The sequence below is a fragment of the Dendropsophus ebraccatus genome, chromosome 8, assembly GCF_027789765.1.
Source record: "Dendropsophus ebraccatus isolate aDenEbr1 chromosome 8, aDenEbr1.pat, whole genome shotgun sequence".
NCBI classification, from domain to species: Eukaryota; Metazoa; Chordata; class Amphibia; order Anura; family Hylidae; genus Dendropsophus; species Dendropsophus ebraccatus.
Window position 1 is genome coordinate 7,809,993 of NC_091461.1, and position 17,849 is coordinate 7,827,841.

Consider the following 17,849-nt stretch of genomic DNA (forward strand, 5'->3'; position numbering starts at 1 on the left):
TTTCCAGCTCTATATTACACAGCCTGAGCCACCATGAGATCTGTCAGCAGCTGCTTGTTGATGGTTTCCAGCTCTATATTACACAGCCTGAGCCACCATGAGATCTGTCAGCAGCTGCTTGTTGATGGTTTCCAGCTCTATATTACACAGCAGACATCCGGAACCTTCATTCTCCCGGAGGGTCGCTGTCACTTTATGCTCGGTGATGGATTCTGTAGGATTTTTGTCTTTATTATAATATTTTATGAATTCCTCCGGTTTCAGGTCGGATCGTCTTTCTCCGACAAGCAGAAATATTGAGCCTGAAACCTGATCCGTGTGCGGTCGCTGCATTTTAATTACGGAGTCTGAGTAATGAACCTCAACACTGTGCCGAGACAATGGACTCTTGTCCTGAAGTGTCACTCACCAGAACCACCTGAGCGCCAGTCCATTTAAAGGGCCATTAACCCTTGAAGGCCGGTGACCCCCCCATGTACACTACACGGTCAGCTAAACACACTGAAATCTACCAACATACCTATATATAAGAGTCAGTCTTTTGCTCAGGGTCACTGTGTGTGTGTGAGCTGGAGGTGCTCCATGTGGGGCTGTACGACTCCTCTGTAAGACCCCAATTATTCACAGTGCTGCGTAATACTGGTGGGATTTGGGAACATTCAGTGACCCCCTCTGTGTCTCTCTCTCTCTTCCAGTCGCCCACTCTCAGGACCCCGGCCAATCTACAGAGAAGCCCATCATCCGCTGCCATAAATGTGGGGAGCCATGCAAAGGCGAGGTGCTACGTGTCCAGTCCAAGCATTTCCATATCAAGTGCTTCATATGCAAAGGTAGAGACCGACGTCCATGATAGACAGTGTGTGTTATATGTGTGACGTGCACAATGTTATCAGGATGATAGCTAAAGTTTCAATATTGGTCCACGGGGAGGGGGGGGGGCAGTAGTTTAGGGGATTGGGCAGAAGTTAGTTTAGAGGTGTGACATGAATTTAGAAGTCTGGCAGTAGTTAGAGGTGTGGCAGTATTTTGGAGGTGTGGCAGCAGTTTGGAGGTGTGACAGTAGTTTGGAGGTGTGGTAGTAATTTGGAGGTGTGGTAGTAGTTTGGAGGTGTGGTAGTAGTTTGGAGGTGTGGTAGTAATTTGGAGGTGTGGTAGTAATTTGGAGGTGTGGTAGTAGTTTGGAGGTGTGGTAGTAGTTTGGAGGTGTGGTAGTATTTTGGAGGTGTGGCAGTAATTTGGAGGTGTGGTATTAGTTTAGTGGTGTGGCAGTATTTTGGAGGTGTGGCATTAGTTTGGAGGTGTGGCAGTAGTTTTGGGGTGTGATAGTAGTTTTGGGGTGTGACAGTAGTTTTGGGGTGTGACAGTAGTTTAGCGGCGTGGCAGTAGTTTGGAGGTGTGACATGAATTTAGAAGTCTGGCAGTAGTTAGAGGTGTGGCAGTAGTTTAGTGGTGTGGCAGTATTTTGTAGGTGTGGCAGTAGTTTAGTGGTGTGGCAGTATTTTGTAGGTGTGGCAGTAGTTTAGTGGTGTGGTAGTATTTTGGAGGTGTGGTAGTATTTTGGAGGTGTGGCAGTAGTTTAGCAATGTGGCAGTAGTTTGGAGGTGTGGTAGTAGTTTAGCGGTGTGGCAGTAGTTTAGCGGTGTGGCAGTAGTTTGGAGGTGTGGCAGTAGTTTGGAGGTGTGGCAGTAGTTTGGAGGTGTGGCAGTAGTTTAGCGGTGTGGCAGTAGTTTGGAGGTGTGGCAGTAGTTTAGAGGTGTGGCAGTAGTTTGGAGGTGTGGGATTAGTTTCGAGGTGTGGCAGTAGTTTTGCAGTGTGGCAGTAGTTTAGCGGTGTGGCAGTAGTTTTGGGGTCTGGGCAGTGGTCGGGGGTGGGGCAGTAGTTGAGGGTGGAGCAGCAGCTTTCTTAAGTAAGGTAAAGTTTACATTATTGATCGGCCCGTGGAATAGGGCCCTAAGGGTGCCTTTACACAGAGAGATTATCTGACAGATCAGTGCAGGGATTTGGTGATGGGTGCAGGGGTCTGGCGATGGGTGCAGGGGTCCGGCGATGGGTGCAGGGGTCCGGCGATGGGTGCAGGGGTCCGGTGATGGGTGCAGGGCTCCGGTGATGGGTGCAGGGCTCCGGTGATGGGTGCAGGGCTCCGGTGATGGATTCAGGGTCCCATGATGGGTGCAGAGGTCCAGTGATTGGTGCAGGGGTCCAGTGACGGGTGCAGGGATCCGGTGATGGGTGCAGGGAACCGGTGATGGGTGCAGGGGTCCCATGTTGGGTGCAGAGGTCCAGCGATGGGTGCAGAGGTCCAGTGATGGGTGCAGGGATCCGGTGATGGGTGCAGGGATCCGGTGATGGGTGAAGGGGTCCAGTGATGGGTGCAGGGGTCCAGTGATGGGTGCAGGGGTCCAGTGATGGGTGCAGGATCCGGTGATGGGTGCAGGGTCCAGTGATGGGTGCAAGGATCCGGTGATGGGTGCAGGGGTCCAGTGATGGGTGCAGGGGTCCAGTGATGGGTGCAGGGGTCCAGTGATGGGTGCAGGGGTCCGGTGATGGATGCAGGGTCCCATGATGGGTGCAGAGGTCTAGTGATGGGTGCAGGGGTCCAGTGATGGGTGCAGGGGTCCGGTGATGGATGCAGGGTCCCATGATGGGTGCAGAGGTCTAGTGATGGGTGCAGGGGTCCGGTGATGGGTGCAGGGGTCCAGTGATGGCTGCAGGGGTCCAGTGATGGCTGCAGGGGTCCAGTGATGGGTGCAGGGTCCCATGATGGGTGCAGAGGTCCAGTGATGGGTGCAGGTCCAGTGATGGGTGCAGGGGTCCCATGATGGGTGCAGGGGTTAGGAGGGGCTCCAATACCTAAACCTCTCATCACCTCCTTACACCAGAGCAGGCAGTCAGTATAATCACCATTGTGCGTCCTGTGACAGCTCCCCCTGATAACGTGACCCTGCAGCTGCTGATAACAGAGACCACTTGTAGTTCTCTGAGTATCTGCGAGACTGCTGCACATTACTGATCAGAACCGAGACTGCTGCACATTACTGATCCTCATACAGGAACCAGGAGGTCAGTGCAATATAGCAATTATATCACAGATGTAGCAGAGCTGAGGTTGTCATTATTGGATTATCTTTATTTATGTGTGATGTTACATAGGACTGCAGGAGACATCTACTACATTATCTGTACTCAGAGATATCACTGTGTTATCTGTGCTGTTACATAGGACTGCAGGTGACATCTACTACATTATCTGTACTCAGAGATATTACTGTGTTATCTGCGGTGTTACATAGGACTGCAGGTGACATCTACTACATTATCTGTACTCAGAGATATCACTGTGTTATCTGTGCTGTTACATAGGACTGCAGGTGACATACTACATTATCTGTACTCAGAGATATCACTGTGTTATCTGTGGTGTTACATAGGACTGCAGGTGACATCTACTACATTATCTGTACTCAGAGATATCACTGTGTTATCTGTGGTGTTACATAGGACTGCAGAGTTATCACTGTTATGTGTGCTGTTACATAGGACTGCAGAGTTATCACTGTGTTATGTGTGCTGTTACATAGGACTGCAGAGTTATCACTGTGTTATGTGTGCTGTTACATAGGACTGCAGAGTTACCACTCTGTTATCCGGGAGTCCAGCTCTGCTACCTCTGTACAGTATTATGTAGTAACCCGTGTTGTAGTTTTGCAGGGTGCATTGTAGCTTCTTAGAGGTGATTTGTGGGGTGCAGTGTGCTCGGTGTAGCAGAGCTGTGTGTGGATGGGGTTTGTCTCTTCAACTATAAACTAATTGTATGTGTGACTATTGCACAATGCTTTGTCTCATACTGCATACGTCTTCATCTATAGGCAGCTAAATAACGTGTGAGCTGGGGCAGTAACATGTATCTAAACCTGTCATGTGTGATATTACCTGCTTACAGTGTATCTAAGCCTGTCATGTGTGATATTACCTGCTTACAGTGTATCTAAGCCTGTCATGTGTGATATTACCTGCTGACAGTGTATCTAAGCCTGTCATTTGTGATATTACCTGCTGACAGTGTATCTAAGCCTGTCATGTGCGATATTATCTGCTGACAGTGTATCTAAGCCTGCCATGTGAGATATTACCTGCTGATAGTGTATCTAAGCCTGTTATGTGTAATATTACCTGCTGACAGTGTATCTAAGCCTGTCGTGTGTGATATTACCTGCTGACAGTGTATCTAAGCCTGTCATGTGCGATATTATCTGCTGACAGTGTATCTAAGCCTTCCATGTGCGATATTACCTGCTGACAGTGTATGTAAGCCTGTCGTGTAATATTACCTGCTGACAGTGTATCTAAGCCTGCCATGTGCGATATTACCTCCTGACAGTGTATCTAAGCCTGTCGTGTGTGATATTACCTGCTAACAGTGTATCTAAGCCTGTCACGTGCGATATTATCTGCTGACAGTATATCTAAGCCTGTCATGTGCGATATTACCTGCTGACAGTATATTATCTGCTGACAGTGTATCTAAGCCTTCCATGTGCGATATTACCTGCTGACAGTGTATGTAAGCCTGTCGTGTAATATTACCTGCTGACAGAGTATCTAAGCCTGTCATGTGCGATATTACCTGCTGACAGTGTATCTAAGCCTGTCGTGTGCGATATTACCTGCTGACAGTGTATCTAGGCTTATCATTTGCAATATTATTGGCTGACAGTGTATATATATATATATATATATATATATATATATGTGTGTATGTCATGTCTGCTAAGCTGTGTATCTAAGTCTGTTATGTGTAATACTTTGTGCTGAGCCTCACTATCTAGCCCTGTCATGTGTGATGAAGTTTGCTAATACTTTCTTGTGTGATGCTGTAGCTAATCCTATCCTGTGTGATACATTCTGCTGTGCCAAGGTATCTAATCCTATCCTGTGTGATACATTCTGCTGTGCCAAGGTATCTAATCCTTTCCTGTGTGATACATTCTGCTGTGCCATAGTATCTAATCCTATCCCGTGTGATGCTGTATCTAATCCTATCCTGTGTGATGCTGTATCTAATCCTATCCTGTGTGATGCTGTATCTAATCCTATTCTATGTGATGCTGTATCTAATCCTATCCTGTGTGATGCTGTATCTAATCCTATGCTATGTGATGCTGTATCTAATCTTATCCCGTGTGATGCTGTATCTAATCCTATCCTGTGTGGTGCTGTATCTAATCCTATCCTGTGTGATGCTGTATCTAATCCTATCCTGTGTGATGCTGTATCTAATCCTATCCTGTGTGATGCTGTATCTAATCCTATTCCGTGTGATACCAGTGTGTAGCGTGTTGCCCCGGGCTCTGTATGTTACATAACATCTCATGTGCTGGGTGGGCGGCCGTTCTCTGGACCTGTTTACCTTCCTGTCATGTGACTTTGTATTCGGCCGTGAAGGCATCCAAAGTGTCCTGTCCTCACAGTTCTCACAGCAGCGCAGAGGATTTCAGAGTGCAGCAGGATATATTGATGATATATATAGTGATGCTACATTACCAGTATGTGGTCTCTAGGACCCAGACATCAGATTCTCTCCATCGTCCATAGCAACCTATCACAGCTCAGCTCTCACTTTACCACAGCAATATGAGAGCTGAGAGCTGAGCTGTGATTGGTTGCTATGGGCAACAGAGAGAACCTGACTATAAGACGCCGCTATACCTGTCCCTGAGGGGAATCGTCTGTCCCATCAGTCCCAGGAATAATGGCGGCTCCTTCCAGGAGATGAGGAGTGATTGTCCTCCGGAGCCTTTTCAGGTATCTGATCCTGGAGAGCGCTGACCTTGGATTCACGAGGAAGAGCGCGCCGCTCCGGTTACTGGCGGCATCCATTATTAATGACATGGTGGAAATCCAGTCAGGATGTCTGCAAGGAGAGCGACACCAAGATTCCTACCGTGTCCTGGGTCATACGGCTGAGATACGCCATCACACAGCTGGGATATGGCTGAGATACACCATCACACAGCTGGGATATGGCTGAGATACACCATCACACAGCTGGGATATGGCTGAGATACGTCATCACACAGCTGGGATATGGCTGAGATACGCCATCACACAGCTGGGATATGACTGAGATACGCCATCACACAGCTGGGATATGACTGAGATACACCATCACACAGCTGGGATATGGCTGAGATACACCATCACACAGCTGGGATATGGCTGAGATACACCATCACACAGCTGGGATATGGCTGAGATACGTCATCACACAGCTGGGATATGGCTGAGATACGTCATCACACAGCTGGGATATGGCTGAGATACGTCATCACACAGCTGGGATATGGCTGAGATACGTCATCACACAGCTGGGATATGGCTGAGATACGTCATCACACAGCTGGGATATGGCTGAGATACGTCATCACACAGCTGGGATATGGCTGAGATACGTCATCACACAGCTGGGATATGGCTGAGATACGTCATCACACAGCTGGCATATGGCTGAGATACGTCATCACACAGCTCTGATTCAGAAATTAGATTCTCTAACACAGGACTAATGGTCCTTTCACATGGAACGATTTATCGTTCGTATTTGCACGATAACAATCGAATCCAAACGATAATTGTACGTGTAAACGCAGCGAACGATCAAGCGAAGAGCGAGAAATCGTTCATTTTGATCTTTCAACAAGTTCTCAAATCATAAGCGTTGGTCGTTCGCAAAAAAGTCGCAGATCGTTCAGTGTAAACAGTCTTTCAACGTTTTCACCTATGTGTGAGATAGGCTTAAGCGATCGCAAAACGATTTTTCCATACGATGTATCGTTCCGTCTAAACGCTGATCGTTATAAAAAAAACATTGTTCTTTCAAAATCGTTAACCGTGCGATCGGGTGAATTATCACTCCATGTAAAAGTACCATTAGTTATAGCAGGTATATACACCATTGCCTGGCTGAGATACATCAGTTATATACACTACTGTATGGCTGAGATACAGCACTTATATACACCATACTCTGGCTGCGATACATCATACAGCACTTATATACACTGTCACCTGGCTGAGATACAGTAGTCATGTACACTGTCACCTGGCTGAGATACAGTAGATATATACACCATCTTCAGCTGAGATACAGTGGTTATATACACCATCATCTGGATGAGGTACAACAGTTAGATACACTGTCAACTGACTGAGATACAGTAGTTAAGTACACTGCCCCCCGGCTGAGATACAGCGGTTATACACATAATTATTTCTGGCCTCTAGTTGAGGGTCACCCCCACCCTCCACCCTCCTCCTGTCTTCCCTCTGGGGTCCCCGTTATTATAGATCCTTGGTCTGTGTAGTGGCCGGCAGTGGTGGGCCCCGGGGGCCACAGTGTCATGTGGGTTGATGGGCTCCGCAGGCGACTGTACTGACCCCTGGAGGCCGCATGTGGTGCTTTCTTCTTTTGAGAACATTTTTATAGTAAAACTTTAAGAACGTTTCAGCAGAATCAGGAAGTGTCCAGTATATACAGAGTCCTCCTCCTCCTCCAGTATATACAGAGTCCTCCTCCTCCTCCTCCTTCAGTATATACAGAGTCCTCCTCCTCCTCCTCCTCCTCCTCCAGTATATATACAGAGTCCTCCTCCTCCAGTATATACAGAGTCCTCCTCCTCCTCCTCCTTCAGTATATACAGAGTCCTCCTCCTCCTCCTCCTCCTCCAGTATATATACAGAGTCCTCCTCCTCCAGTATATATACAGAGTCCTCCTCCTCCAGTATATACAGAGTCCTCCTCCTCCTCCTCCTTCAGTATATACAGAGTCCTCCTCCTCCTCCAGTATATACAGAGTCCTCCTCCTCCTCCTCCAGTATATACAGAGTCCTCCTCCTCCAGTATATACAGAGTCCTCCTCCTCCTCCAGTATATACAGAGTCCTCCTCCTCCTCCAGTATATACAGAGTCCTCCTCCTCCTCCTCCAGTATATACAGAGTCCTCCTCCTCCTCCTCCAGTATATACAGAGTCCTCCTCCTTCAGTATATACAGAGTCTTCCTTCTCGTCCAGTATATACAGTCCTCTTCCTCCTCCAGTATATACAGAGTCCTCCTCCTCCTCCAGTATATACAGAGTCCTCCTCCTCCTCCAGTATATACAGAGTCCTCCTCCTCCTCCTCCAGTATATACAGAGTCCTCCTCCTCCAGTATATACAGAGTCCTCCTCCTCCAGTATATACAGAGTCCTCCTCCTCCAGTATATACAGAGTTCTCCTCCTCCTCCAGTATATACAGAGTCCTCCTCCTCATCCAGTATATACAGAATCCTCCTCCTCCTCCAGTATATACAGAATCCTCCTCCTCCTCCAGTATATACAGAGTCCTCCTCCTCCAGTATATACAGAGTCCTCCTCCTCCTCCTCCAGTATATACAGAGTCCTCCTCCTCCAGTATATACAGAGTCCTCCTCCTCCAGTATATACAGAGTCCTCCTCCTCCAGTATATACAGAGTTCTCCTCCTCCTCCAGTATATACAGAGTCCTCCTCCTCATCCAGTATATACAGAATCCTCCTCCTCCTCCAGTATATACAGAATCCTCCTCCTCCTCCAGTATATACAGAGTCCTCCTCCTCCAGTATATACAGAGTCCTGCTCCTCCTCCTCCTTCAGTATATACAGAATCCTCCTCCTCCTCCAGTATATACAGAGTCCTCCTCCTCCTCTAGTATATACAGAGTCCTCCTGCTGTGTCAGTGTAAGGCGAAGAATCACAGAGTCTCTTTACCATAAATAGCTTGGTTTTACTTGGCAGGTACTTGTGTGCAGCAAGACATACAGCTGTGCATGGACAAGACAAGTTACACTTGATAGTTCCCTTAATAAAGCACTAGATAATACACTTGATAACACTTGTAGATAATTACTTGACAATACAGCAACCAAATCTGCAATAGGAATGCAGTGTAGGATACAGTTGTGCTGACTGGGTAGCGTGCTGAGTAATACAAAGAAGTAGAGTAGCAGAGGAGGATATCGTGAGAGTCTCAACCCAAGTAGTACTGTGCTCTGCCGGGATGTTGGAGGATGAGATAGAAGAATACTTAGAAGAAGAACAACAACAACAACACCTGTGCCCATGTATTGACCTTATGTTAGTCTTCACACCACCTTATGCCCACTAGATTTGGCTGAACCGTCCTAGATGGTGACCCAGCCCCCAGACCTTGTTACCTGGGATGAGCGCAATGCTGAGGGTTCCCTGCTGACAACTGCGCTGCAAAATAGAGTTCCTAGGCTTTGCGCAACTTTGCTTTATCTGGATCAGTTCCTAGCTTCTGTGGCTTTTGTGCATACTGTCCTGCTCTGTGAATCTCTTAGTCCTCGGCGTGGGTTGAGGTTATCTCTCTCTCTTAAAGGGGTTTAACACTGCATAGTGTTGTGTAGCGTTACTGAGAATAAAGCTGTTAGTTTTCCCGCATCTTCCCTTATGGCTGAATGGGTCAGGGTTGTACAGACTCATGTAACAGAAGGGAATCTGCTCTACCACCAGTGACTCTTTAGCTCTCCAGTATGTTGGGAGTGGTAGTTTTGTAATTTAGGAAACACTGCCTTGTATGTAGTAACCTGTACAGGTTATTCCCAATGCACAATGCACGTTACCTGACACCAAATTTCAACAATAAAATTGGTTTCCCCCACACACAACATAAAAAGTTGTAAATTTGAGCGTGGCCTAAAATATTCAAACAGAGAGCGGCCCAGATCCGCAGGTCTTCCTTGCAGAGAAGTGGGCCAGCCCTGTTAGTCTGATTGTCACAGCAGGGATCGGTTTCCTGGTGACCTGACGTGAGATGCTGGGATTAGTGGTTCTCCAGGAACCTTGCTGCCACCAGCCGCCCTCTTCTGCTCATAAACACTCAACAGTTAAGAATTAATCCAGAGATGGTCGTCTGGCAGCTGCTAAACCTGTGCAGGACAATCTGATCTAATGGCGGAGGAGATGAGAGATGTCAAATCCAGGGAAGGAAAATCCCGACAATGATCCCGAGAAGACGTCTCATAGTCGCCAATGGCCATCATTGTTCAGGAGACTGGGAAAGCTGGATGACCATACTTGTGGCGACAATAATCTGACACCCTCTTTAATTCTGACCCAATGTTTCTCACAGCTGAAGATTTGTTTTAATGTATCAGTGTAGATTGCACTATTAGCCTAAAGCCCAGGACGGCATGGCCGACATCTACAATAATACTATGCAAGATTGCCTCGTGCTTCTCACAGCTGAGGGGTTGTTGCAGTTATATCCTATGTGACCTAAACACAATGGAAACACAAATCCCTCTGTTCTCATAGGTTGTTACAATGTATTGCTATAAGACGGGCTAAAGTATAACTCTTCTTCCAGCAATCTCCATGCAAAGCAAACAGTGTAATTGGAGGAGGGGGATGCAGCTGCAGTTACTGTCTGTGATGGGGGGGGGGGGGGGGGAGGTGGCATCTAATTGGCTGAGAGCTTCTGTACAGCTCTGACATCATATCAGGAAGGACCCGCCCGCTCAGCAAGCTAATTATTACTACTATACATTTACAGAACTATTCTATAGCTGGCTGAGGGGACACAGCTGTAATAAACCATAAGCCTTTGAATACAAATGTGTTTTCATTCACTGACAGCAAGCACCTGCAGAGTATTCCTTACTCAGTGACTGAGCTTCATGCAGATTGCACAGGGTCGGGGTACATAGGGAGCCATTGTTGTACCATACAGGAGCCGGGCCCTTGTGCTTTGTTATCCGCCTCTTCTGGCATTTTCAGCCTTTTTTGTTTTTAATTGTGGCAAATTAATTGAGTTCTCAGGGGACGGTGGAGGATGGCGCCGCGCCAAGCGTTCTGCTGTTATTTACATGCGGTTTACTGAGTCTGATAGTATGAAGAACATTGGTGGGAAATGAAGTTTGTGGTAGATGAAGAATAATAAGTGATGCTGAGCGGCCTGTGTACCAGGATCATAGGTAGGAAGTGCAGAGGATACCAGGAGGGCAGCAGGAACAACGAGGGCGACCTCTGATCCCCAATATACAGAGCTCCATACTGCGTCTACTGGGGGCACATATAGAGAGAGAAGTCACCCGGAGGTCTCAGTATCTGCCCTTATTCTGTAAGTATGGAGCGGCTGATATCAGTCACATATGATGTAATAGGAGGTTATATCAGTGCTGGAGCGTTATAAGAGGAGCGGCTGATATCAGTCACATATGATGTAATGTCTCTGGTTATATCAGTACTGGAGCGTTATAAGAGGAGCGGCTGTTATCAGTCACATATGATGTAATAGGAGGTTTTATCAGTGCTGGAGCGTTATAAGAGGAGCCGCTGATATCAGTCACATGTGATGTAATAGGAGGTTATATCAGTACTGGAGTGTTATAAGAGGAGCGGCTGATATCAGTCACATATGATGTAATGTCTGGAGGTTATATCAGTACTGGAGCGTTATAAGAGGAGCGGCTGATATCAGTCACATATGATGTAATGTCTGGAGGTTATATCAGTACTGGAGCGTTATAAGAGGAGCGGCTGATATCAGTCACATATGATGTAATAGGAGGTTATATCAGTGCTGGAGCTTTATAGGAGGAGCGGCTGATATCAGTCACATAGGATGTAATGTCTGGAGGTTATATCAGTACTGGAGCATTATATGTATGTTAATACCTCAGCTTTTCCCCAGTGGCTGATAACAGAGAGCAGTATCCTGCATTTCCCTGCACAGCATATGTAGAATAGACAATGTGTAGGTGTCGGGTCCCGTCAGTCATACGGAGCCGGTTCTGCAGCGTCTGCCGTACGTCAGTAAACATATGGCGCAATTTCCTGGTGTTACACAAAGCAAACCTTTACTCCAGTACCTGCTGCCAAACCCCTTGGGCTCGGACTAAACCCCCCCCATCTGTGTCTACCTGGCTGCACGCTGCCACCAAAACACTTGGCCGCCATCCTGCCAAATCCTGCGTAGTGACCTGCTGCCGCATTAACCCCCGCCTGCCTGCTCAGCCATTGCATGATATGACAGCCTGCCTATGTGATCTATGGGAGCTCCTGATTATTGTGTGATGTGCGGAGCTCCTACCAGTGGGGGGTGGGATGTGACAACCACCCGCACACACTAGGTTCTCTGTACAGCAGTTGTCGCCTTGTCTCTTTCGATGACTTTGTTCTGCAGCCATCGGTTTTCTCACCTTCTGCACTTTCTTCTTTCTTTCCTGCAGTTTGCGGCTGTGACTTGGCTCAGGGCGGTTTCTTCATCAAGAACGGGGAGTACCTGTGCACGATAGATTACCAGCGCATGTACGGGACGCAGTGTAGCGGCTGTGGAGAGTTCGTGGAGGGAGAAGTGGTGACGGCGCTGGGAAAGACGTACCACCCTGCCTGCTTCGCCTGCACCGTCTGCAAGTAAGTCCGTCACCCATCGCAATGACACTAGAGTAACGTAAACCGGTGTCTGTGTAAGTCTAGGCGAGATCAAGAAGGTGCAATATTGTCTATTCTCTGATATACAGAAGGGATAGCATTCATCTCATCTTGTTGTCTTCTCTCTGTTAGACGTCCATTCCCACCCGGAGATAGAGTGACGTTCAATGGGAGAGACTGCCTGTGCCAAGAGTGTGCTGCCCAACCAATGTCTCCCGGATCCAAGGAGTTGTGTGCACCCAGCAGTAAGTGCCCCCTCAGTCCGTATGATGGGACAGTTACAGGGCGCCTCCTGCAGGAGAGATCTGAGGAATACTGCACACTAACCTGCAGACTAAGGTGGCCGTACACTAGGGATAATCAGGTTATACAATAAATCCTCTCATCAACCATCACGGCCATACACATCCATCCATATTGGCCGTGGCCGTTGCTCAGGCTGCCCAAAAATGATCAATGCAAAGGATGAACATTCCTTCTAGGCATATTCTGTAAATAATTTTTCCTGAAAGAGTTCCCATAGAATAATGATCTGCCATCTGAATATTGTCCAAAAGTTCAAACAGTTTTCAGATAAAAACGCTGTCTCATTGGTTCTCTTAATGATTGTTCTTTGTTCAATTTCCCTTCCTGCACTTGTCAACTGCCTGTCTGCTGCTGCTCCTCCTGTTGTCTGCTGCCTGGTGTTCCTCCTGTTATCTGCTGCCTGGTGCTCCTCCTGTTGTCTGCTGCCTGGTGCTCCTGTTGTCTGCTGCCTGGTGCTCCTCCTGTTGTCTGCTGCCTGGTGCTCCTGTTGTCTGCTGCCTGGTGCTCCTCCTGTTGTCTGCTGCCTGGTGCTCCTCCTGTTGTCTGCTGCCTTGTGCTCTGCCCCTTGTCTGCTGCCTGGTGCTCCTCTCCTTGTCTGATACCTAGTGCTCCTCTCCTTGTCTGATACCTGGTGCTCCTCCCCTTGTCTGCTGCCTGGTGCTCCTCCCCTTGTCTGCTGCCTGGTGCTCCTCCCCTTGTCTGCTGCCTTGTGCTCCTCTCCTTGTCTGCTGCCTGGTGCTCCTCTCCTTGTCTGCTGCCTGGTGCTCCTCACCTTGTCTGCTGCCTGGTGCTCCTCTCCTTGTCTGCTGCCTGGTGCTCCTCCTTGTCTGATACCTAGTGCTCCTCTCCTTGTCTGATGCCTGGTGCTCCTCTCCTTGTCTGATACCTGGTGCTCCTCCCTTTGTCTGCTGCCTGGTGCTCCTCTCCTTGTCTGCTGCCTGGTGCTCCTCTCCTTGTCTGCTGCCTGGTGCTCCTTCCCTTGTCTGCTGCCTGGTGCTCCTCTTTTTGTCTGCTGCCTGGTGCTCCTCTCCTTGTCTGATACCTGGTGCTCCTCCCCTTGTCTGCTGCCTGGTGCTCCTCCCCTTGTCTGCTGCCTGGTGCTCCTTCCCTTGTCTGCTGCCTGGTGCTCCTCCCCTTTTCTGCTGCCTGGTAATCCTCCCCTTGTCTGCTGCCTGGTGCTCCTCCCCTTGTCTGCTGCCTGGTGATCCTCTTCTTGTCTGCTGCTTGGTGCTCCGCCCCTTGTCTGCTGCCTGGTGCTCCTCCCCTTGTCTGCTGCCTGGTGCTCCTCCCCTTGTCTGCTGCCTGGTGCTCCTCCTATTGTCTGCTTCCTGGTGCTCCTCCTCTTGTCTGCTGCCTGGTGCTCCTCTTCTTGTCTGCTGCCTGGTGCTCCTCTTCTTGTCTGATACCTGGTGATCCTCCCCTTGTCTGCTGCCTAGTGCTCCTCTCCTTGTCTGCTGCCTGGTGCTCCTCCCCTTGTCTGCTGCCTGGTGCTCCTCTCCTTGTCTGCTGCCTGGTGCTCCTCTTCTTGTCTGCTGCCTGGTGCTCCTCACCTTGTCTGCTGCCTGGTGCTCCTCACCTTGTCTGCTGCCTGGTGCTCCTCACCTTGTCTGCTGCCTGGTGCTCCTCACCTTGTCTGCTGCCTGGTGCTCCTCTCCTTGTCTGCTGCCTGGTGCTCCTGTCCTTGTCTGATACCTGAGGCTTCTCCCCTTGTCTGCTGCCTGGTGCTCCTCTGCTTGTCTGCTGCCTGGTGCTCCTCTCCTTGTCTGCTGCCTGGTGCTCCTCTCATTGTCTGATTCTTGGGGCTTCTCCCCTTGTCTGCTGCCTGGTGCTCCTCCCCTTGTCTGCTGCCTGGTGCTCCTCCCCTTGTCTGCTGCCTGGTGCTCCTCTCCTTGTCTGATACCTGGTGCTCCTTCCCTTGTCTGCTGCATGGTGGTCCTCTTCTTGTCTGCTGCCTGGTGCTCCTCTCCTTGTCTGCTGCCTGGTGCTCCTCTCCTTGTCTGCTGCCTGGTGCTCCTCCTATTGTCTGCTGCCTGGTGCTCCTCCCCTTGTCTGCTGCCTGGTGCTCCTCCTGTTTTCTGCTGCCTGGTGCTCCTCTCCTTGTCTGCTGCCTGGTGCTCCTGTCCTTGTCTGCTGCCTGGTGCTCCTGTCCTTGTCTGATACCTGAGGCTTCTCCCCTTGTCTGCTGCCTGGTGCTCCTCTCCTTGTCTGCTGCCTGGTGCTCCTCTCCTTGTCTGCTGCCTGGTGCTCCTCCCCTTGTCTGATACCTGGTGCTCCTCCCCTTGTCTGCTGCTTGGTGCTCCTCCCCTTGTCTGCTGCCTGGTGCTCCTCTCCTTGTCTGCTGCCTAGTGCTCCTGTCCTTGTCTGCTGCCTGGTGCTCCTGTCCTTGTCTGCTGCCTTGTGCTCCTCTCCTTGTCTGCTGCCTGGTGCTCCTCTCCTTGTCTGCTGCCTGGTGCTCCTCTCCTTGTCTGCTGCCTGGTGCTCCTCTCCTTGTCTGCTGCCTGGTGCTCCTCTCCTTGTCTGCTGCCTGGTGCTCCTCTCCTTGTCTGCTGCCTGGTGCTCCTCCTATTGCCTGCTGCCTGGTGCTCCTCCCCTTGTCTGCTGCCTGGTGCTCCTCCCCTTGTCTGCTGCCTGGTGCTCCTCCTCTTGTCTGCTGCCTGGTGCTCCTCTCCTTGTCTGATACCTGGTGCTCCTCCCCTTGTCTGCTGCCTGGCGCTCCTCTCCTTGTTTGCTGCCTGGTGTTTCTCCCCTTGTCTGCTGCCTGGTGCTCCTCCCCTTGTCTGCTGCCTGGTGCTCCTCCCCTTGTCTGCTGCTTGGTGCTCCTCCCCTTGTCTGCTGCCTGGTGCTCCTCCCCTAGTCTGCTGCCTGGTGCTCCTCCCCTTGTCTGCTGCCTGGTGCTCCTCCCCTTGTCTGCTGCCTGGTGCTCCTCTCCTTGTCTGATACCTGGTGCTCCTCTCCTTGTCTGCTGCCTGGTGCTCCTCCCCTTGTCTGCTGCCTGGTGCTCCTCCCCTTGTCTGCTGCCTGGTGCTCCTCTCCTTGTCTGATACCTGGTGCTCCTCTCCTTGTCTGCTGCCTGGTGCTCCTCCCCTTGTCTGCTGCCTGGTGCTCCTCCCCTTGTCTGCTGCCTGGTGCTCCGCCCCTTGTCTGCTGCCTGGTGCTCCTCCCCTTGTCTGCTGCCTGGTGCTCCTCCCCTTGTCTGCTGCCTGGTGCTCCTCCCCTTGTCTGCTGCCTGGTGCTCCTCCCCTTGTCTGCTGCCTGGTGCTCCTCTCCTTGTCTGATACCTGGTGCTCCTCCCCTTGTCTGCTGCCTGGTGCTCCTCTAGTTCCCAAGATTTACACTTTCTTTCTGGTCTGCCATAATAATCATATTTCTGAAATAGTAAACTTGTTTGTAGAATCCCTTTAAGTCACCTCTAGAGGCTCCACTCTGTATATGTGCTGACACTCAATAGAAGGATCTGACAGAACAAGTGGCAAGGACGTTAGTCTCTAGCTTCACCATCTCTGTGGGTAGAGGTCTCGCTTTTAAAGGTTTTTTTTTTTTTAATCAAGATTCTTTTTTGCAAAACACATTATCTCCCAACACAAACAAAACACCCCTGGAGGGCATACCCTCCATTCCCTAGCTTTTAAAGGGTTAACCACTCTCACGTCCTGTCCCTTTAAGGAATCTAGGCGTCACAAGGCCCTGACACTACCTGCTTTCCCTCCATTGTGGAGCTCCTGCCTGTCCCCTCATTGTAGACACATCCAATGAGTTCTGTGGGCATGCCTCTCCAGGAGCATACAAGGACCAGCCTCACCATCTGTCATCGGACAGCAGCCACGCACAGTGCAGCGTAGCAGAGCCGAACGCCCTGTCTGATCTGCACTCCAGCTTCATGTTAACTTGCTGTCAAATTAGCACAGAGCTGCCGTCTCCAAATATCAGCCTAGCCTTAAAGGGGAAGTACACGTCTAACATTTCACAGTACAGACTTCCATATACACAGCTGTAACTGGGGAACTCAATTAACCATATCCTAATCTAGTATTACATCATGGCTTACACTGCAGCCGCCTCCAGAGCTGCACTCATTATTCTGCTGTTACGTCATGGCTTACACTGCAGCCGCCTCCAGAGCTGCACTCACTATTCTGCTGTTACATCATGTCTTATACCCCAGTCACCTCCAGAGCTGCACTCACTATTCAGCTGTTACATCAAGTCTTATACTCCAGTCACCTCCAGATCTGCAATCACTATTGAGCTGTTACATCATGTCTTATCCCCCCGTCACCTCCAGAGCTGCACTCACTATTCTGCTGTTACATCATGTCTTATCCCCCCGTCACCTCCAGAGCTGCACTCATTATTCTGCTGTTACATCATGACTCACACTGCAGCCGCCTCCAGAGCTGCACTCATTATTCTGCTGTTACATCATGGCTCACACTGCAGCCACCTCCAGAGCTGCACTCACTATTCTGCTGTTACATCATGTCTTATACCCCAGTCACCTCCAGAGCTGCACTCACTATTCAGCTGTTACATCAAGTCTTATACTCCAGTCACCTCCAGATCTGCAATCACTATTCTGCTGTTACATCATGTCTTATCCCCCCGTCACCTCCAGAGCTGCACTCACTATTCTGCTGTTACATCATGTCTTATCCCCCAGTCACCTCCAGAGCTGCACTCACTATTCTGTTATATAAGTCACAACTTAAGTTGCAGTTGTTTCCCATCATGTCATGTGTTCACACAATCTCCAGTTATATTATATTCTGCTAACATCACGCCTAGTATTCACACACATCACACAATCACACATTACATCTAGAGCTGTAGTCATTACATCACTTCTTGTGCTCCAGTCACTTTCAGAGCTGCATTTGTAATTCAGCCGGCTGCCGCCAAGAATCATCAGTACTGTGCTCTCTATTAGCTGAGATTCCTCTGTACTCTGTAGCAGTATATTGTGGAATATGTAGTTTATTCCTGGCTTAAAGGGGAACTCTGGCAAAAATCTTTGTTTTTTCTTCTCGTGTCAGAAAGTTATATAGATTTGTAATTTACTTCTATTTAAAAATGT

The 17,849-nt window shown here is 49.4% G+C and overlaps 1 protein-coding gene across 11 annotated transcripts in view; it reads left to right on the forward strand.

Annotated features, from left to right (window-relative positions):
• ABLIM1 (actin binding LIM protein 1) overlaps window positions 1-17,849 on the forward strand; it is a 179,601-nt gene that overhangs the window by 94,235 nt on the left and 67,517 nt on the right. For 10 of the 11 annotated variants that reach the window (XM_069979728.1, XM_069979722.1, XM_069979729.1 and 7 more), the window contains 3 exons: window positions 696-830; window positions 12,271-12,454; window positions 12,605-12,717. In XM_069979728.1, coding sequence (XP_069835829.1) covers window positions 696-830; window positions 12,271-12,454; window positions 12,605-12,717 — 432 coding nt within the window. Of the gene's footprint in view, window positions 1-695; window positions 831-5,699; window positions 5,803-12,270; window positions 12,455-12,604; window positions 12,718-17,849 lie in introns of those variants that run through there. The other variant, XM_069979733.1, reaches the window with a different exon arrangement.